The sequence below is a fragment of the Dendrobates tinctorius genome, unplaced genomic scaffold (genome assembly GCF_039654945.1).
Source record: "Dendrobates tinctorius isolate UK_male_01 unplaced genomic scaffold, ASM3965494v1 ptg000011l, whole genome shotgun sequence".
NCBI lineage: Eukaryota > Metazoa > Chordata > Amphibia > Anura > Dendrobatidae > Dendrobates > Dendrobates tinctorius.
Genome location: NW_027361679.1, coordinates 18,981,397 through 19,005,296, shown reverse-complemented (window position 1 = coordinate 19,005,296; position 23,900 = coordinate 18,981,397). Strand labels below are relative to the sequence as shown.

At 40.1% G+C, this 23,900-nt stretch overlaps 1 protein-coding gene across 1 annotated transcript in view; it reads left to right on the top strand.

The window, feature by feature from the left end:
- The window catches only part of GRID2 (glutamate ionotropic receptor delta type subunit 2), a 2,095,611-nt gene that overhangs the window by 727,221 nt on the left and 1,344,490 nt on the right, over positions 1 to 23,900 (top strand). The window contains exon 3 of the mRNA XM_073590055.1: positions 18,876 to 19,160. Coding sequence (XP_073446156.1) covers positions 18,876 to 19,160 — 285 coding nt within the window. The remainder of the gene's footprint in view (positions 1 to 18,875; positions 19,161 to 23,900) is intronic.

Below are 23,900 nucleotides of genomic sequence, written 5' to 3'. Positions count from 1 at the left end.
GCACTTTGACAATTCAAAGGGATTGTCTGTTGAGAGTTTTTTTTACAAGGACCGAACACAGTAGTCACTATTCTCTTCTGTATTTAAGATAAGAATTGTCCTCTCAAGTCTATTCGCCAACAAAGAAAATCGAATCCCATGCAAATTCCGTATTGCATCTGATATTTGTGAATACATTTCAATTATTAATATAGCAAACAGTATTTGGGCTTGTACATTTTATCAACTGCTGATCTATATAACTGGTTACCATACGGATGTTATGCGGATGGAATACAGTTTACTTTACAGATGAAAATCATCTATTTTTAGTTTATCTGAACAATGGCACCACAACATAATTTGAATATAAAGTGATTTCAAGATGCTTATTTATTACATCAACTATCAAACAAGCTGAAGTTGTCTTAAAGTAAAATTATTATTTTAGCTTTAAATTATAAAAAACAATAGGAGAGCAGTTGGATGTAAATATAGAAGCATATAATGTGCAGATGTTGGATTTTAAATATGGGGCCTCATTCTCTAAAGCCCTCATCTCACATAGCGAGATCACTAGCGAGATCATTGAAGCGTCATCGATTTTGTGACACAACAGTGACCTCGCCAATGATCTCGCTATATGTGACACGCAGCAGCAACCAGCCCCCCTGCTGGATATCGCTGATCGTGCTCGAATGTCCTGGGCCATTTTTTCATCGTCAGTGTCCTGCTGGCCAGCGTGCATCGTTGTGTTTGACCCCAACAAGTGACCTCGTTGGCGACGCAGAACTCAGGGACGCAGGCGGGAATCGTCAGAAAAGCTGCTGTGTGACAAGGTACCAACGACCGCCGAGGTCGTTATATGGATCGACGGATCATTGCTGCATCGTTGAAGAGATCTGCATGTTTGGCAGCTTACTAGTGACCATTTAGTGACGCACCAGCGATCCTTACCAGGTCGTATTTTTGTCGGGATCGCTGGTGCATCGCTAAGTGAAACGGGACCCTACGTCTAGCATTGTACAAGGGCATGGATGACGACGATGCACCTAATTCATTTATGGGTCCACGCTACTTAATTAATTTGGTGCATCTTATCACTGATGAATTGGGGACTGGAGTAACATTTCTAGCTTAAGTTATGCCGCAATTTTTGATGAATTTATCAAACTTCAAGTTGCCCGAAAGTTTTACCACTTTTCAAAGTGTTTTACACCAGAAATCATTCAAAAATACTTTAATAAGTTGGGTCCTTAGTTTGACAAACCAACAGTTCTGTTTTCTAGTGTATTTTCTTTTTATCACATGTAACTTCATGGCTAGTTGGACTTATAGTGGATGCTCTGTCATGTACAACTTCCGAGACATGTTTTACACTTTTGCTAGCATACAAGTACATTTTTTGAACAATGGTAAAGAATGCAGAATGATTTTAATTATTATGGTGCATTTTAAGAATATTCTTTGAAATATACATTACTCCTGAATTTTTCCAAAATTTGGTTCCAATTGCGATCGGCGGAGAATAGTGTTTTTGCAATATTTGCTGAAAACAGCCGAACTTCATTGGAGTTAATGGGGAGTTGAAATGAATGAATATATTTGAAATCAATCATAAAACATAATTTTGGCACGATTAAGGTACCAATATGGCACAAATATGGCAAATTCAGATTTAGCGACCCATTCTAAATATAGTCGCTCAACTCTAATCTTGAAATTTTAATAATATCTGTTAAAATGGGCATAACATATTAAAAACAACATGAATGCACCATATGTTCTTTTTATAGTGCAATGTTCAACCAAATTCTTGGGCATTATGGGTTAATATGCAAGCAAAATTCTCGAGGCATTATTTGGTGATTGTTTTTACCTCAGTATATGTAAGTCAAAACTATGAGTGGGACAATCAGAGGAAAAGTATAATAGAAACATGTCACCACTTCTGTATTTAGCACTCACTCCTGGTTTTGGCTTACAAATAATGAGGTAAAATACTAAAATACTCAACGTGTGCACGTGGCCTTGGAAATCCATGCCAAATTATGTGAAATCTATTATGTGTTTTAAAGAATTTTGAAACTCTCAACATACAATATATCCCTTATCTATTGGACCTACTCTGTCCACAGCCATTTAGTCTATCCTCATAATCATCAACAAAGCATAGACCAAACAAATACAACATAGTTAACAATTCCCATGAATTATTGGGAGGTGCAAAATTCTGGATAAGACATATGCAATTGAAAAAGCAGGAAAGAAATTAATGTATAAAATATTGGTTGCACTTCCTAAATTAACAATATTAATCTTGGTTATTAAGAAAACATAAAAGCCTAGTTAATACAAAAATTAAAATGTGCACATTGCACTAGTACCCGTTTCTTAAGCCAAACTCTGTATTTGGGATATAACTCTTATGACAGGCATGATAAACCACAGAGCCATAAAAATTAATGGACATCTGAAATAGATTTTAAAAAAAATCCTATATCTAAAGTGATGTGAAATAGTATTCTATACTAAAAATGGTGCAAATATATGTAGTAATACATAAATAATGCAGTATGTAAAGAATTTAAAGGCAGTAACCAGTGACATTGTGCAGTAAAGTTACATGTGCAAACTCACTTAAGTAAATTATTTCATAGAAAAAGCATCATGTGGGAATGAAGACGCAACATGTATCCCCCTGAAAAAGATACCTCCTGTTGCAATACACATGGGGTCGACATTCCCGTATGATGCTTTTTCTACTACAACCTTTTTTATTATTGCATACTATTTGACATTAGTTTAAAGGGAATTTGTCAGCAGGATTTTACTATGTAATCTGATAGTATCAAGAGGTAGGGACATAGATTCTAATTTCAGCAACCTGTCACTTAGCTTACTGGGATCAGCAGTGATGGGATCACAGTTTTCTTATTGCTGAGCTGTATATAATCACATCCACATTACTGATAGGCAGCTTTCTATGTACAATGTATATTGATAGAAAGCTGCTAATCAGTCGTGGAAGCATATCTGGAATACAAGGCACAAGGTAATGAGTCCTGTAATGATAATAATCTACTGATAAAACATTTATTGTATCGAAATACAGCCAGGTAAGTGACACATAACTAGAATTAAGGTATCTGTCCCTACACTATGGTGCTGTCAGATTACATAGACAAACTTGATGTCAAATTCCCTTTAAGGCCTCTTTCACACATCAGGTTTTCGCCGTCAGGCGCGATCCGGCGCTTTTGACAAAAACCGGATCCGGCGAAATGCAATGCCGGATCCAGTTCCCCCCCATTGACTTGCATTAGAGCCGGATCGAGCCGGATGGCCATGCGTTTCATCCGATTTTCGCCGGATCCGGCAATGTGACGCGATCCGGCGTCTGGAAAAAACGGCTACTGTAACGTTTTTTGTCTCCGGCGAAAAAGCCGGACACGCCGGATCCGGCGTGTCCGGCTTTTTCATACAATGAAAGCCTATGAGCGCCGAAATGCGCCTGATCCGGCGACAGCCGGATCCGGTGGCCGGATCCGGTTTTTTTGGTCTGAGCATACTCAGTAGCTCTGCCCACAAGACATATATAAAAGCAAGACAGTGGGACCCTCAGCCACACCCAACATGCCACCCAAGCCAAGAACCAGGAGCAGGAGAAGTCAGCAGACATCTGCAGCAGCACCATCAGCACCACCCCAAATGGAGCAGCATGCTGAACAATGGGAGGGGAGTCCTGCAGCAGATGAGAGACAGTAATTATCAAATCCCCCATTCCTCCAAACTAGGGCTATGGAATATCAAGATATTCATTGGCCCTTTGTTTCTCTTTATTCAACAGCCGCCCAATAGATGCAGCAGCCGCAGCAGCAATGGCAGCAGCAGGAACACCACCCACAGCCATGGAGTCTGGCCATCAGGAAGACAGCACATCTTCTTCTGGGAGCCCTCCCTCGCATCGTCAGCGTTTGACGGTAAGTTTTTATTTCCAAAATCCATCATCTCTGTAATATATGTCTATTCATTGCCTTTTATTTCAAAACAGGAATCACAAGATGAAGAGGAGCTCCCAGAAGAAGAAGGAAGGGGTGGACAGACACTTGGAGTGGGCTCACAATTGGTAAGTTTTTTGCATCAAACGCAGAAACACAACATCACACTACACACAACACATAGAAAACAATGTTCTGCAGACCACACACAGCAAACAAATGCCTACATCTAAAGACATAACATTTTTTGTTTTCTTCTCTAGTCTTCCCAATCTGGTGCTTGGCCAAGAGGTCCTCGCAGTGCCTCCCAGGGTCGTCGGCGACAGCAACACGGCGGTCACCAGCGTGTAAGTATAAATATTTTTGCTTTGTTTTTTTGCACTTTTTATTTCATTTCTTTTGTGGAGGCTAAATATGTTATTTCTTTTTCTTTAACAGCCTTCACAGCGTGCTCCCGACTCTGATGGTGAGGATGGAGGACTCGATGTGGACCACCTCATCGATCTCGTCAGAGAAAGGGAGCCGCTCTGGAATATGGCTGACCGCCGCCACGCTGACCTTATCGTTACCCGACGACTCTGGGAGGAAATCTGTTCGCTCCTTGTGGACCGCTGGGAGGACCTCGAAGCTTGGGCCCAGATTAAAGAGCGTAAGTATATACAGTACCGGTTGCTTGATTTAAACCAGTGTTTCCCGAACTCCAGTCCTCGTGGTCCCCAAGGATCATGTGTTCAGGATTTCTATTTACTTTGGAAATCCTGAAAACATGACCCCTGGGGACCATGAGGACTGGAGTTTGGGAAACACTGATGTTGTATACTAACCACTTTGTCCTTTCTCGTTTCAGGGGAGAGAATTGTGAAGCGGTGGCGGTCTGTGAGGGATCGTTTCAAGAAGGAGTTCAAATAAAGAGATGCGGGCCCCAAGTGGATCTGGAGGACGCAGGACCAAGTACAAGTACGCACGAGCCCTGTCGTTCCTCTGGGATACAATGCTCACCAGAAGGTAAATATTACACACCACATGTGACAAAAAAATGTTTAGATGTAACTTTTTTTTTTCAGCCAGGGCCATACCATGTCACTATTTTAATTGGTTTTTTTTCTCTTTATTCCACAGCACGGTGAGCAGCACTCGGGAGCCTGCACGATTGGACCCTTCTGAGGCGATCCCTGAGGAGACCGGCACCGAGGGACACTTCGACCGCCCCGGTACATCTGCACCTTCCCAGCCTTCCCACACATTCGACCCATCTGTCCCATCCACCAGCACAGGAGCATCGTGGCCGCCTACATTACATGAAGCTGCTGGTGAGGAGATCGCTTTCCCTTTACCCCACCCTTCTGCCCCTGCCACCTCTAGTACACCTGCGGGTACTGGGCGGCAGCGGCAGAGGGGTCAGGAAAAGAGTTATGCGCCAGAGTTCTTGCATCTGAATGCATCTTTCCAGAACTGTCTAAAAGTTTTGTCAGAGCAAATCTCCGCAGGCTTTCAGCAGATCAACTCCAGCATTCTGGAGGTGAAGACACTTCTGCAAACCATGCATTCAGAAGCAAGATCTTCGCCAAACCACACCTTTTTCAGGTCTGTTGTGGAGCGCATGGCAACACTATCTCCTACCCAGCAGATGCATGTAATGCATTCGTGCCACGGTGCTCTACAGCAGGTTACCTCCCAACCTCCACCTCCCACCACTGTAGTTCCTCCACCTGCACCCCCTCCAGCCACTTTCCATCCTCCCCCTCCTATTACATCTGCACCCCCTCCAGCCACTTTCCATCCTCCCCCTCCTATTCCATACCAGCAACCTCCCCAGTACCAGCAACCTCCCCAGTACCAGCAACCTCCCCAGTACCAGACATCTCCCCACTTCCAGCAACCTGCCCCATACCAAACTCCTTCCCCGTACCAAACTCCTTCCCCGTACCAAACTCCTTCCCCATACAACTTTCCATCAACATCATCTGCTCCTACAGTCCCTGCCCAACCCTCCACTCCACCGCCCACCACCTCTTCTGCCTCCCACATGTCCACCCATTCTGTAGCTTTTTCCACACCATCACCTCTAACTGTTCCTTCCCCACCACGATCCCAGTCCTCTCTCCACACTCCCATTGTCGAAGTGTCCCGCAGCCCCTCCAGCAGTATTTCCACCCCACACTACACAGATTTATTATGTGTTTTGTAATAAAAATGCCCAGTTGGTTTCAAACCTTTATTAAAAAAGTTTTTTTAACTTTAAAAACAGTTTACAAAAAAAAAATATTTTAAATAAAAGTTAAATTATTGTTTACACTGGTTGTCTGTCATTTCTTTCTGCGGCGAAATATGTTTAAAAAAAGGTTAAATACAGGGTATTTAAAAGGTAAAAAGGTATTCAAAACCAGGTATATAACTGTGGGTAAATTTTAGCTTTTTGCCACAGTTGTGTTCCTGGTTGTGTTTGAAGCAAAGTATTTCACCTAAAAAGTTGTGTTTATTGTTGGTGATTTCCTAACAATGTACACAACTTTTGTTAAAAGGTGAAATACTTTGCATAAAACACAACCAGGTACACACCTGTGGCCTAAAGCTAAAAATAGAGACCATGACAAGATAGCCAACTTTGGTTGGCAAAGGTATATACTGTTGGTACAGAAGGTACACAAGTTTGGTTAGGGCACAAATCTTTCACACTCTGTCATCCTGCCAGTGTACTCTGCCTTGAGGTGACATAAAGTATAGTGCAAAATTGTCCCTCATTACTGAAACCGTCACAGAACTTCTAGTGGTAATGTCATGGTAATCTTGCAAGGTGGTTTCTTCAGAGGTGTCCTCAATGGAAATGGGTTCCTTGCAGATAACAAAATTGTGGAGTACCACGCAAGCTTTGATCACCTCGTCAACAGTTTCTGTCTTGAGGTTGATCGCAGTCAATAGGACCCGCCATTTGGCTGTCAGAATACCAAAGGTACATTCAACCATTCTTCTTGCTCTTATGAGGCGGTAATTAAAAATGCGTTTTGGTCTTGTCAATCCTCTGCTAGAGTACGGTTTCAAAAGGTGTTCTGACAGCTGGAAGGCTTCATCCCCTACACAGACAAATGGCATAGGTGGACCAGATGTTTGCGGCAGCGGTCTAGGTGGTGGGAACTGGAAGGTGTTTCCATACAGTTTACGCCCCATGGCAGACAGTTTGAAAACTTGAGAGTCATTGGAGCGGCCATAGGCCCCAATATCAACAGCAATAAATTTGTATTCCGCGTCAGCGATGGCCATGAGGACAATTGAAAAATATTTCTTGTAATTGAAATATTCCGATCCCGATCCGGCTGGCTTTACAATGCGGATATGTTTCCCGTCCACAGCGCCCAAGCAGTTGGGAAACTGACATATCTGTTGAAACTTGTCAGCAATTTCAATCCACCTCTCTGTTGTGGGCTCTGGTAAAAACTCTTCAGCTAAGGAGTCCCACAGTGCACGGCATGTGTACTTCACTATTCCAGATATGGTGGAAATCCCGAGTCTGTACTGGAAATGCAGTGACGAAAGGGATTCTCCAGTTGCAAGAAATCTGTGGGGAATTAAAAAACAATAAATTAGTTTTAAATCACAGCATTACATACCAAAACTCAGCTATAACACTTGGAGATACAAACTACCACCAACAAGATTGCAGTGAAAGTGTGCTCTGATGCGATCACATCCAATAAATGTGGCTTACCTTAAAGTCACCATCAGACGCTCTGCGGGTGAAACAGAGAAGCGGCAATAGGTGTCCGCTTTTCTTATGAGGTGTGCAATGCGCTCCACCAAGTAATCAAAATTCTCCATTTTCATCCGAACATATCCAAAAAATGTATCCGGGTTTCGTCGAAGGTCCATGCAGAGTGTAGAATAGACCCCACGCGTCATTCTCTTGGCTGTGATGGGGTGGATCCACAAACGTCGTCTACGATGCCTGATGCGCTGCTGTCTCGCTCTCTCCTTCTCCAGAACAATCACCCTCAAACGATTCGCCTCCGCTATAAAATCCGCCAAATTCTTCAAAATATTTCCAATGACAACATCCATCTTCGCCAGTAACTTGCTCTTCTCTCCAACCTGCACTTTCTCCTCTACAACCTGTCAAAGAAGGGCTGTAGGAACACGCTATATATAGTTTTCCAGTAGCCAATCCGTTCGGAAGGCCACAAGGGTCAATTTTAAAAACCGGATCCGGCGTAATCCGTCGAAAAACGGATAGAAAAACGGATGAACCGGATGAGACGGATCCGGTTTTGTCTGACAAGAACAAGACGGATCCGGCAGAAAACCAGATCCGGCACATCAGGTTTTACAAAACATTTGCCGGATGCGGCGTTCCGGCACGACGCCGGATCGCGCCTGACGCCGAAAACCTGATGTGTGAAAGTAGCCTTAGGGTAATGTCTATTTATATCTATTACAGATATGAAATTTATTTACATGAGTCTATTGGTTGTTATGATGGTCATCAGGGCCATATTTGCCACCAGGCATACATATTTGTGCACTGATGGTGGTTCTGTGGCTGTATTTATGCACTGATGGTGTTTCTGGTGTTGCAACCAGGTACTAATGATGGCTCTGGTACTGTATGCATGCAGTAATTCATGTAGATAAAGTAATACTTAAACTACTAAATTGCTAGACTTTAAAATAGATCATTATAGATCATTTAAAGCTTGTTGCACATTTAAGCAGCATCAAGACTAAAAATACAGCCATCAGCATGATTCCATATATGCCAGCTGAACAAGTGTTTGAGTAAAGCCCTCATATACTTTATATAGCTCTCGGTCAAACAATGGTTCAGTAGATCATAAGACAAGCAACTATCTTTCCCAACTCTACCATATCTAACAGTACCCACTGTGTAGAGCACTCATATGTTCTCTATGTGAGCGTTTATGCCAAGCATTGGTGGTGGAGGCTGATCACTTAGAGACAAAAGGACCTGAAGTCCAAAATCAGACATGCAAGGTCCTTATCTTCCCCGACAATCATCTGTCAAGGGCCACCATACACATAAGACTGTTAATGGGTTCAGATAATGTTACTTTATTGTCTATGTGTTAAGCGCCAGGATTCTCCTGCTGCATGGGGTAGATACCAAGCCTTGTCTGCCACTGCAGTCTCCCATTCTGCTTTGGCCACAGTGGGTGCTGCTGAGCAAAGATGTCAGTCCCAGTGTCTTGCTCAGGCTCGTGCTGTTGCTTGGTTACTGTTGGCATTCCAGCCAAGTCTTTGGTAACCAGCGATAGCAGAGGAAAACAGATGCTCTGGAGTCCAGAAATCACCCTACTAAGCATGCTCGTGATGTGGCGACCTCTTAGTGGTGGTCGATCGTCAGCTGCTCTGGTGATGAGGCACCTCTGGATTGCTCCACAGGCTAGGTCTTCTTCGACTGGACTTGAGTGGAACATATAAAAGGTTCTCTTGGGCGCAAACTGGCGTGCTAGTATAATTTGTGCTATGTGTGTGAGTGCATTCGCTACCACTCTGCATGTGTGCTGCTTCTAGCATGGCGATTGTGTGTCTAGGCAGGCAAAGTAGGGTGGGAACTCCCCCTTGGCTTAGCATCTGACTCCTGTCATGTGTGCGGTTTCAGAGCAAGCACAACCACCAACCTAGACTTCCCTGGGGGGTAGCGATAGGGACCCCAACTAGCATCATTGTTGCTCTACTCCTGTGTCATCTAACAGGGTATAGCTCTAAGTGCTCTGTTGTACAATACTGCTCTGAGGAGTAACAGAGCTAGGTAGTTTGTGCTCTGTTCAAATTGAGTGACGTTTAGCTCAATGTGTTAAAAGTGCTTGCTTGCAGCCTCGCTCTGCCATTTCTTTTTAGCTGCAGTTTACCATCACTGCAAGGTGGACCCCGGGGTGCGATGGCTCTTTATCATAATTTATATTTAGTGTGATCCGCAAGCCCTAGTAGTATGTGGACACTTTTGGTCTGACTTATTAACAGGTATAAGATGGCTACCGGACAGGTCCTTTAGGGGAGGTATGTCTCATCGAGATAGGTAGCTTCGGTGATGTAAGCCTGAGAAAGCAAGCAGGCTCCTGCATGTATTGGGCTGAGCGTGTTAATAGGACATATCAGGGTCGAGTTTATGAACAGTCAAAGAGATGGGTGTTACTGGGTGTTTCCATATCCCCACCCAGGTGATGTGATATGGCAAATTAAATGGAGACTGTCTGTTACTTGAGGTGTGTATATCTCCAGTTTGTTGGTCTTGCCAAGGACCCAAGAACTTTATACTAATCCAAGTGGGCAAACCTGCAATACTTTGTGGAATATTTACTTTGTTTTTTAATTTTGTGCTGGAAAAGGCTATCTTTTGTTTTGTTTTCTGAGTGGTTTATGGAGTCATAATAAACCAGCCTGGACATTTTACTGAAACAGCTTTCTGTGCCTACCTCAAATGTAAGTGAGTAGAAACCCTACACAGGGGACATGACCATTTAAATGTCTGCCAAGGGCAGCAGTAAAACCATAAAAAATGGCCCTTGTCAATCATGTGGGTTGTATCAACTTTCCAGATTTTGGTCTTGGAAACAGGTTTTAGCACAATATGAGATTTTTTAAATGTTTTTTTCGTGTCTAGGCCCTCAATTTTGTAGTATAATCAAGACTTACATTGTTATTTTTTTAAGGAAGTGCAACCAGTCTTTTGTACATGTCTTTTCCTTATTTTGAATTGCATTAAATTTACTGTTCAAACTCCAAACATGCCTACAAAGAAAACTTTCCAGATGTGCTATGATCTAAATCCTAAATAGTGATATTTGTAGCATATTAATAGTCGCTATAAAGCTCCCTATACACAATAGATAGAGGTCAGCTGAACTAGCATTTTGGCCAACAGTTACCTCACCTAACTAGTCCATACACAAAATGGTTGGCTTCTCCATTGGGAGAGAATTGAGAGTTTCCCAAACACATTAGACTTTTAACATCTGCAGGTTCAGCCAGCATTAATCTAATATATATTCCTTAAGATTAGAGTTGAGCGATACCGTCCGATACTTCAAAGTATCGGATCGGAATGGATCGGACGATCTTTAAAAAAAGTATCGGTATCGCCGATTCCGATACCGGAAGTCCCATTCAAGTCTATGGGACTTCCGGTATCGGAATAAGAAAAACCCTGTTTTTGCCTTGTACAGCCTCTCTGGGGTCTGTACGGGCCTTTCGGGGGGCTGTGCCGGCCTGCCAGGGGGTCTGTGCAGGCTCCGGTGGTCTGTGCCGGCCTGCCGGGGGGCTGTGCCGGCCTGCCGGTTGTCTGTGCAGGCTCCGGTGGGCTGTGCCGGCCTGCCGGGGGGCTGTGCCGGCCTGCCGGGGGGCTGTGCAGGCTCCGGGGGGCTGTGCCGGCCTGCCGGGGGGCTGTGCCGGCCTGCCGGTGGTCTGTGCAGGCTCCGGGGGGCTGTGCCGGCCTGCCGGGGGGCTGTGCCGGCCTGCCGGTGGTCTGTGCAGGCTTCGGGGGTCTGTGCAGGCATCGTCCGATGGGACTACAAGTCCCATCGGGCGATGCCTGCTACCATGACAGTGATTGACACATTAGCCAATGATGGGACAGTAGTAGTCCCATCATCCGGCTAATGTGTTGAATGTAAAAAAAATAAATAAAAATTACATGCTACATACATGCTACATACATACAACATGCATACTACATACATGCTACATTCATACTACATACTACATACATGCTACATTCATACTACATAAATACTACATGCAACATACATACTACATATATACTACATACATACTACATGCATGCTACATACATACTGCATGCTACATACATACTACATGCTACATACATACCACATATATACTACATACATACTACATGCATGCTACATACATACCACATACATACTACATACATACTACATACATACTACATGCATGCTACATGCATGCTACATGCTACATACATAACACATATATACTACATGCATGCTACATACATACTACATGCTACATACATACCACATACATACTACATGCATGCTACATACATACTACATGCATGCTACATACTACATATATACTACATGCATGCTACATACATACTACATGCTACATACATACTACATATATACTACATGCATGCTACATACATACTACATGCTACATACATACTACATATATACTACATGCATGCTACATACATACTACATGCTACATACATACTACATATATACTACATGCATGCTACATACATACTACATGCTACATACATACTACATATATACTACATGCATGCTACATACATACTACATGCTACATACATACTACATATATACTACATGCATGCTACATACATACTACATGCTACATACATACTACATATATACTACATGCATGCTACATACTACATGCTACATACATACTACATATATACTACATGCATGCTACATACATACTACATACATACTACATGCATGCTACATACATACTACATGCTACATACATACCACATACATACTACATATATACTACATGCATGCTACATACATACTGCATGCTACATGCATGCTACATACATACTACATACATACTACATGCTACATACATACCACATATATACTACATACATACAATACATTCATACAATACATACATAGACATACAGTACATATAACATAGAGTAACATACTTACCAATACTTGTCACATTGTTCACCGAAGCCATTGTCTTTTCCGGAATAAATATTAACATAACAAACCACAAAAATAGTCACCCACGATCCGAAGCAGTCCACGAGTGTGTCCCACGACGATCTTGGGTAGAGAACTGCAGCATCAGCTGATGCTGCCGTTCTCTACGGGCTGCAGGAATCCAATGACGGAAGGTAGGTATCCTTCCGCACTGTATTCCTCCGCCACTTAAAAAAAAAAAAGTCCCTAGTCTCACTTTATGCCATTGCTGCGTGGGAAATTATGTATGTATTGTATGAATGTATTGTATGTATGTAGTATATATGTGGTATGTATGTAGCATGTAGTATGTATGTAGTATGTATGTAGCATGCATGTAGCATGCAGTATGTATGTAGCATGCATGTAGTATATATGTAGTATGTATGTAGCATGCATGTAGTATATATGTAGTATGTATGTAGCATGTAGCATGTATGTAGTATGTATGTAGTATGTATGTAGCATGTAGCATGTATGTAGTATATATGTGGTATGCATGTAGTATGTATGTAGTATGTATGTAGTATGCATGTAGCATGCAGTATGTATGTAGCATGCATGTAGTATATATGTAGTATGTATGTAGCATGCATGTAGTATATATGTAGTATGTATGTAGCATGTAGCATGTATGTAGTATATATGTAGTATGTATGTAGCATGTAGTATGTATGTAGCATGTATGTAGCATGCATGTAGTATGTATGTAGTATGTATGTAGTATGTATGTAGCATGCAGTATGTAGCATGTATGTAGCATGTATGTAGTATATATGTAGTATGTATGTAGCATGTAGTATGTATGTAGCATGTAGTATGTATGTAGCATGTAGTATGTATGTAGCATGCATGTAGTATATATGTAGTATGTATGTAGCATGTAATATGTATGTAGCATGCATGTAGTATATATGTAGTATGTATGTAGCATGTAGTATGTATGTAGCATGCATGTAGTATGTATGTAGTATGTATGTAGTATGTATGTAGCATGCAGTATGTAGCATGTATGTAGTATGTATGTAGTATATATGTAGTATGTATGTAGCATGTAGTATGTATGTAGCATGCATGTAGTATATATGTAGTATGTATGTAGCATGTAGTATGTATGTAGCATGCATGTAGTATATATGTAGTATGTATGTAGCATGTAGTATGTATGTAGCATGCATGTAGTATGTATGTAGTATGTATGTAGTATTTTTTTTTTTTTTTTAACATTTAACACATTAGCCGGATGATGGGACTACTACTGTCCCATCATTGGCTAATGTGTCAATCACTGTCATTTTACCAGGCATCGCCAGATGGGACTTGTAGTCCCATCGGACGATGCTTGCACAGACCCCCGGACATCAGCACAGCCCCCCGGCAGGCCGGCACAGCCCCCCGGCAGGCCGGTACAGACCCCCACAGGGTGCACAGACCACCGGCAGGCCGGCACAGCCCCCCGGCAGGCCGGTACAGACCCCCACAGGGTGCACAGACCACCAGCAGGCCGGCACAGCCCCCCGGCAGGCCGGTACAGACCCCGGGCAGTCCACACAGCCCCCGGCAGGCCGGCAGAGACCCCCGGAAGGCCCGAAATGACGGCGCATCATGATGCGCACACACCGCGCATCATGATGACGTCAGGCTGTCAATCAACTTTGAACTTCCGATTCCGATGCCGAATTCCGATATTGAAAAAATATCGGAAGTCGGTATCGGAATTCCGATACAGCAAGTATCTGCCGATACCCGATACTTGCGGTATCGGAATGCTCAACACTACTTAAGATATAAACCAATAAATAATATAGATTTTACCTTATAAAATGTAAGATATTTCTTAGAGATATTAAAATATACAAAACCGCTTTTATATTAAAGTGCATATTGCCGCCTCTATTTAGACCTTCTCACACTTGTCAGATTACTTCAGGACAAAGGAAAAGGGAAATTGCTTTCAGGGAATAAGAAATGCTCACGTTCCTCTGAGATTTAGATATACAGTATTCTAATGGTTAGCAATTCCTTTTTATATTCATCAAACAGCAGCCTTGCATACATTTAGCAAATATTGAAGCAAAATATCTGAAATCATTGATGCATAGACAACTGATCTAACTTCAATGATAGGTGCCTAGCCAAAATGAATTTGTTAATGCAAAACCAACTGAAAAAAAAATCACGCTATTTAAATCATGGCCTTTTCAGCAAGATTCCCGGCTTCTTGTTCACTGTTGTGCATTATCAAGTATAAAATATCAGCATTTTAATCCTGAAGATGAATATATTTCTTTTGTGAGAGAAATATAATATTTTCTGCCGAATTACTGTATAACATGAGCAATGAGGCGAGGTATATTCTATGATAATGCACTCTTTTCGAGATGATTTTTAATGCCATGCATGTCTTAATACAGGGTCTCACAAATGTTACTGGGTCATTTCAAAAGGTTATATTTGAATAATCCGAGCCATATTTAGGTCTCTTGATAGTTCTTAAAGACTATGATAAAGCAGTTGAGCTTTCTTACAAGAATTACAATAGCTGCAGACTGCACACAAATGGATGAGAACTTTATCCTCTCTCTATAACTGGTATCATTGGATTATACATTGACTCGATGGCCATTGACACCTGTCTGCTAAACCAAATCAGATTCAGTTAATAGAGAAAAGGTTCAGAATAAAGAAGATATTTTATGTGAGTTGGGGCCAATTTACAATGCCGGCTTATTGTGAATGAGCGCTCCTTAGAACATAAATTTTAACTGTGCTGTATGAACAGGCTGATGATCACTCAATGAATGAGCATATTTCTCAAAAGATCATCGTTCTCGACAGCACATTTTCCTGTGTACACAGGACTCAAGCTGCTAAGAGCAATGGCAGCCTATGCACTGATTATTCAAGATTGTTCAGTGCTCATCTGAAACCATGTTGCCCTGTGTAAACATCCAGCATCTACAGTACACAGTAGAAAATAGTAGATAATGCCACAATGTAATTTTTAATTACTTCCAGTAGTTATTTACTTTCATTACATTTTGAACGGAAACTTCCAGCATCTATAATACATAATGATGCTTGATAGATTTTAATTACTACCATTATTTCTGAGTGTTCTATACATTTAGAAAGGAATTGTCTTATATGATACATAATATGTAATTTTAATTATTTCCCGTATTTCTGTACTTTCTTTACATTTAGAAAGGAGACTTCCAGCATTTATAGTATATAATGGCACCATATCATTTGAAATTACTTCCACTATTTCGGTACTTTCATTACATTTTTAAATGAATCATCAACCATCTAGAGAATATAATGGCATTATGTAATTTTAATCACTTCCAACATTTCTGTACTTTCTTTAAATTTAGAAAAGAGACTTCCAGCTTCTAAAGTACACAGCATCTATAGTAGATATTGGCACTTCCATTGTTTGCTTACCTTTATTATATTTAGAAAGAAAATGTATAGCATGGCAATCTTTATGATATATTGTAGAATCAGGAACCTTCACATGCAAATAAATGTTGTGCACCATTTCATTGTTTCAGGCCTCTGTGGGCCTTACTCATAACAATTACATTTATATTAATTTTGAAATGCTGTTTTCAACTAACTGAAACCAGTGTCAGGCAGGAGAGCTAAGGATCCATCTGTAACATTGACTCTATGGGCCAAGTGTTCATCTACATGTGCTTTGTTCACAGATTCACATCTGCTTCTATATAATAATAAACTCGGTAATTTCTTAAAATAACTCTACCTATGTCTGTACAGTGTGAATCAAGTCTATTGTGCCAATCTCTGCTCATGTGAGAGGAAGATCCTCTTCTGCTCAGCGGCCTACCGGAGGAGTCACCTGTTCCCCTGTGGGCCAATCCAAGCCTGATTGAAACCTATGGGCCAGTCCATGCCTATTGTACATTCAATGACTTTTTTCACAAAATGTTATGCTGCCATCCAGAATATGTTGGTGTTGCTTATGGAGGCCTTCAATCTTAAGGATGTCACGTTAACTGCTAGGATATTGCCTTACATTCAAGCATGACATTAATGTGCTAGAGAGATTATCTCAGCAATCTGCAATTCTTCATGCTCTTTTAGAAAAGGAAACCATGACAAGGTAGACATATATTATAGCCAAACATTCAGAAAAACACATAAAGCAGCATTTTGTTGGCGCCCATAGAGGAGGTCCTACTGTAAAAGGGGAGGTGCTAGATGACATACATGTGCTCTAATAGGTCATATGCATAATTATTCTTCTAGTATTCAAACCCTTTGTGATAAAATAGTTACACACTATAGAATTCAATTTATATCGAGAAAAAGTAACTATATATTTGTGAACCGAAAAATCTATGAGATGATACATTCCTTAAAATTCGAATTGATGAACCACCTCATTATACATTTCTCCTACAGTTGACTTTGCTTTTTCAGCTCTTCGGTTTGTATTTTTTAACATTTCTGTCCAAAATACAGCCATACAGATGTTATTTTTATAGTCCATGCCAGAGCTATTCTTACTGAGATGGAAACCGATGGTCGGATGATATAATAAAAACAATAGATTATTATTTAAAATAATATGCAAAGATGTCACTCCTGAAGTATTTCCAATGGAGCCCAGGGATCATTTTACACTCTGAAGTATCAGAAATACAAATGATGGATACTTAGAAATCTAGTTACCAAGGCAACGTTGTCACATGCAAGGAATTTTCAGTCTGAAGAATATCTGTCTCTGCTGATAATTTAATTTTTAGTTGGAATAACTTTCACCATGTAGATCTGTTTTAATACACGGAAGGTCAGAATAAGTAGCCATTAATAAACAACATATATAAAAGATAAATCAGAGCATTTACTTAGATAAAATGTTTGCCTTACAGTCCTATAAGGACAATGTAACCTCAGCACTCAATTCATAGTAAACACAATTGTTGCCATAACACTTAAACAGATTTTCACATGATTATTCATTAAGGTACATCACTAGGATATGCCATAATTTACAAATATCTGTACTTTTTTTAAATTCCATTTTTTTAAAGGCGGTGATTTGAACATTTATATTTTTATTTTTTTCTCAGGTTTTTAAAAACATTTATTTTTTGGTTAAGGGACTCGAATAAAAACTTGTACTATACATAGCAGTGCATCAGCACAGCTATGCATAGAAAAAATCACGGTCTCTTATGAATGCCAGCTGAACACTGGATTTCATTACAGAATCATCATGACAAGAATTGAGGTCTTCAGCACCCTCCTGGCTATCATGGCAACCCATCATTGCCCAGGGATAATGCCAATAGGAGCGAGGAATGACACGCTTCCTGAATAATTCAGCCATTGCCTGCCCGAAGAGATATGGGCTTGGCCTGCGAGTCCACATGAAAGTCAGGGACCTGATGTAACTTTACCTCATATTTCAGAAGGGATTAAGAAATTATGTAGAAAATTGTTGTCCAGAGTATTGTTGCAATGGTATATTCTGTATATTGCAGCATTCATGGATATGTATACTGCTCTTTGTATTCCTGTATTGGATATGAAGGCATACAGATATTTTTATAAATAGCATCCATGAGATGAAAGGTTTTGCATACCTCAACTTACTGTACAGTTTGTGATATTATTTAGCTTGTTATCTATATTAGAGATACAGCTTCTGCAAATCTTTATGGTGGCAGTGAATAGTGTTATACAAAATGCCTGTAGATATGTTATATAAGCCAATATGGACTTATTTCGACACAGAGCATGAAGCCTGACAGTAACAATACAACAAGTATAAATCAGACACATACAAGCATGCATTGTATAGGGGATCTTGCTAGCTATACTCTAATTTTTTGCTTGGCTAAATGTTTATTAGATGTTTGGAAATTGTCTATATGTGCAAACAAAACCATTTAGACAATGTCAGCTGTGCTGCAGTACATCTAATATAGTCTTTATAAGGACATTGATTTTGTATGAAATAGCATGTAGACAAGTGAAATGTAAATATCAAATTGAAATTGTTCAAACCACAGAGTATTTATCAAGATTTGTAGACTGTATGCATTATTACATTTAGCATGCCTGTGTCAGCCATTTTTAGCACAAGTAACGTTGCATACATGTGTCAATGTCATCTCAAATTTAATTTTGCTTCTTTCAGCTTGTGACCTTATGAACCAAGGCATATTGGCCCTTGTCAGCTCTATCGGATGTGCATCAGCAGGGTCTTTGCAAGCGCTGGCAGATGCAATGCATATTCCTCATCTTTTCATGCAACGATCCACAGCAAGGACGCCAAGAAGTAGTTGCGGGCTCAACAGGAGCAACAGGATTGATGATTATACATTGTCTATCCGCCCCCCAGTCTATCTGAATGATGTTATCTTAAAAGTCGTCACGGAATATGCCTGGCAGAAATTCATCATCTTTTACGACAACAACTATGGTAATTTTTTCCACATTTTTGCATAAAATATAGGAAAGCTCCCACATTTACATAGCCTCCATCACTGTCTTAAGAATAGATAGAAAAGAATTCTTTAAGTGACAAAATATTTGCATGTTATATTTTAAACCTGTAGAGACAGAGCAGCATAAAAATGGAAATTGCTAAATCGAAGCATTCTGATAAAAAACAAACTCAGCTAAATTTTATCTCAATTTTACCCACAGTATTCTAGTTTTTTTGGTATTAAATATTGTGTTTTGTGTGTATACACTGGACAGGTGTATGATAGCAAGAAGGGTATAATTTGTATGTGTCTTTGTGCAGGTGTCTTTGTGTGAGTGTGTATGTATTTGTGTATATATGTGTCCATGTATGTGTCTGGATGTCCATGTGCGTATGTATATGTGTGTGTGTATGTTTCTGTGTATGTCTGTCTACAGTATGTGCGTGTGTGAATGTGCATGCAAACCTGAAACAAAAGTAAAGGCTATTTTTAAGATCAAAAGTGTTAATTTTATTTTAAAAACAATTCAGAAACATGCCATCAAATTAAATGCTATGTTCGATGTAAGCTGTGAGCTGTACAGAGCCTCAATATGTCATATGTCAGTCATAGTCTATACACCTATACTGTATTAATTAACGCATCTAATTTCATACAGAAACATAAAGAAGTTTGCAACATGTTTCATCAGTGATTGTATGATATATGAGACAGTCCTCCCTTTGAGTCTTCATTCTAGAGAATAATACCTTGGGCAACATGGTGAGGTCCTGGGTTCAAATCCTTCCAAGGAAAAAATCTTCAAGAAGTTCGTATGTTCTCCCGGTGTTTGTGGATTTCCTCTAGGTTGGTTGTAGGCAACAAATGGTTGCTTAGTGACATAAAACCTCTGATTTATTATATCTGGGCTTGAAATGCAGTCTTGGCATTTGAAATCACATAGGTCCGAGCTGTACACTCCTCTACCTTTCTTCCACATATGGGATTTGTATTATTTATATTGGAAGAAATCAAAATTTACCTCAAGACCTACAGTGGTGTGAAAAAGTGTTTGCCCCTTTCCTGATTTCCTATTCTTTTGCATCTTTTGTCATACTTAAATTTTTCAGATCACCAAAAAAATTTATATATCAGACAAAGATAACACAAGTAAACACAAAAGGTCTTTATTATTAAGGGAAAAAAAATCCAAATCTAAAGGGCCCTGTGTGAAAAAGTAATCGCCACATAAGCCTAATAACTGGTTGAGCCCCTTATTAGCAACAACTGCAGTCAATCATTTGTGAAACCTGGCAATGAGTCTTTTACAACGCTTGGGAGTAATTTTGGCTCACTCTTCCTTCCAGAATTGTTGCAATTCATCCAGATTGGAGAGTTTCCATGCATGAAATGCCTTTTTAAGGTCATACCACAGCATCTCAATTGGATTAAGGTCTGGACTTTGACTAGGCCACTCCAAAGTCTTAATTTTGTTTATCTTAAGGCATTCAGAGGCAGACTTGCTGGTGTGTTTTGGATCATTGTCCTGCTGCGTAAACCAAGTGCGTTTCAGATTGAGGTCCAGAACAGATGGCCGGACATTCTCCTTCAGGATTTTTTGGTAGACAGCAGAATTCATGGTTCACTTACCACAGCAAGCCTTTCAGATCATGAAGAAGCAAAACAGCACTAGACCATCACGCTATCATCTCCATATTTTACTGCCTATATGATGTTCCTTTTCTGAAATGCTGTGCTACTTCTATGCCAGATGCAATGGGACATACACCTTCCAAAAAGTTCAACTTTTGTCTCTTCGGTCCACAGAGTAGTCTGCCAAAAGTCTTGGCTATCATCAAGATTTTTTCTGGCAAAACTGAGATGAGCCATGTTCTTATTGCTCAGCAGTGTTTTTTGCCTAAGAACTCTGCCATTCAGGCCATTTTTGCCAGTTTCTTTCTTAATATGCACTCATGAGCACAGACTTAACTGAGGCAAGTGAGGCCTGCACTTCTTTGAATGTTTTTGTGGGGTGTTTTGTGACCTCTTGGATGAGTCATTGCTGTATTCCAAATTTTTACCATTTTGTGGATGATGGCTCTCACTGTGGTTTGCTAGAGTCCAAAAGCTTTATGAACTGCTTTAAAACCTTTTCCAGACTGATATATCTCAATGACTTTATTTCTCATTTATTCCAGAATTTCTTTGGATAGGGCCACAATGTCTAGCTTTTGAGGATATTTTGGTCTACTTCACTTTGTTAGGAAGGTCCTATTTAAGGTATTTCTTGAAAACAGGTGTGGCAGTAATCAAGCCTGAGAATAGCTAGGGAGTTTGATCTCAGCTTCCTAAAGATGTGATAAACCACAGTTAATTTATGTTTTAAGGAGAGACAATCATTTTTCTACAAAGGGACCTGGGATTTCTTTTTCCTTTACTAATAAAGATCTTAATTTAAAAACTGCATTTTGTGTTTACTTGTGTTATCTTTGTCTAATATATAAATTTGTTTGGTGATCTGAAACATTTAAGTGTGACAAACATGTAAAAGAATAGGAAATCAGGAGGGTCAAACACTTTTTTCACACCACTGTATATTATCAATGATACCGCCCATCCGCAATATAAAAATAAATAATACGACTATGCCATGATCACATAATGCCACCATTAAGTTACAAAATAATGCCATCATACTAATCATTGAAGCGGTTGCACACCTCTGAGTAAATTTTCAACAAGTAGTGCAGCCTGACGAATCTTAACAGTGTCTAACATATGCTTCATTGGGATTCGGATTTGCTTGCCTATTCTATCACTCGTTTCATCTGCAGACCATGTATGTGTATACTGTACAGCTTCTCACAAGTAGTGTTTTCCCTGATTGTAGTCTTTCATTTTCACTTTTCTTTCTTATTTGGCTGAATCTGCCATGATCATTACTTCCATCCATAGCTTATCCCTGCAAATTGTAACACAGGGACAGCTTTTGCTCGCTGCTTTTCCAGACCCCTCCTCGCATTCATCCACCTTTACATAAAATATATAGTGTGCTATAACCAGTGCAACAGACAGTTATAATGTGCCCTCTGTGCCCTGTAGAGAAATAGTACCCTCATTTTGGACTCTTCACAATAACGGTGCCCCCTCTGTACCCTTAAACAGTAATAAAGTTCTTGCAGTACTCCCTCATAGGTATAATGCTCTCCTGTGCCTCCTTACAGCTATATAGTACCACATAGCAATATCTCCTGTGCATCCTATAATAATCATCCCTGTGACCTTATATTTTAATATTGACCCCATGCTGCCCTATATTAAAATTCTCACTTGTTCTTTCTTATAATAATAATTATACCCCTTGTATCTCCCTACAATGGTCACCCTTGGGCCTCTTTATAGCAATGCCCCAATTGTGCCTCCTTATAACAATTACTAACATGCTTCTTTTAAAAAAGTATGCACCATTATGTATCTTACAACAATGCTTACACTTTGCCTTCTTACTGTAGTACCCCCATTTTTCCTCCTTATAGTAATAATAATCTCCATTTGCTGGGTAAAGAACACAAAAAACTAATGCCAAATGTGTTGCTAGAGTCTTTATAGATCAGGGACCCAAGGCCCAAAGTATATATCTTCCTATATGAGCTCACCACCCTCTTAAAACAAAGACTATACAGGTATAATTATATATGACTATTCCTGCTATATCAGGACTAAAAAATACCTACATACTAAAGCATACTATAGAAAGGCCAATACTACAAAAACCACCATACAAGGCACAAAATTATACCACTACATAATGATCACTACCATTACTAGATCTAGATAGTGAATGCATAATATTTCAATATGACAATTGCCTCTACAAAATAAAATATACTTTACAAATATCAATATTATCAATAATACCACTATGAATCTCCCATTACATGGCTAAATTGCACCAAACGTTTAGTATACTGTATAATAAAACATTATAAGAGTCTGATATTACCTCCATGCAGTGACCAAATAGTTTTAGATACCAGTCCTGCTAGTCATATAAATGATAATAGTTCAGGTATATGCAACATAGAATCATTGGATCATGGAGTCATAGAATCGTAACGTTGGAAGGGACCTCCTGGGTCATGTGGTACAGCCCCCTGCTCAAAGCAGGAGTGACTAAATCATTCCAGACAGATGTCTGTCCAGCCTCTGTTTAAAGACTTCCATTGAAGGAGAACTCACCACCTCTCATGGCAGCCTGTTCCACTCATTGATCACCCTAACTGTCAAAAAGTTGTTTCCAACATCTAATCTGTGTTTCCTCCCATTCAGTTTTATCCCATTGCTTCTAGTCTTTTCTTGTGTAAATGAGAATAAAGATGATCCTTCTACAATGTGACAGCGCATGAGATATTTGTAAACAGTGATTAAGTCTCCTCTCAGTATTGATTTTTGCAAACTAAACATTCTCAAATCCTGCAACCATTTCTCATAGGACATGGTTTGCAGACCAGTCACCATTCTGGTCGCTCTTCTCTGAACTTGCTCCAGTTTGTTGATGTCTTTTTTAAAATGTGGTGCCCGAAACTGGACACAGTAATCCAGATGAGGTCTGACCAAAGAGGAGTAGACAGCAATAATGACTTCACGTGATCTAGCCTGTATGCTTCTGTTAATACATCCCAGAATTGTATTTGCCTTTTTGCTGCTACATCACAATATTATTGACTCATGTGCAGTCTGTGATCTATTAGTAT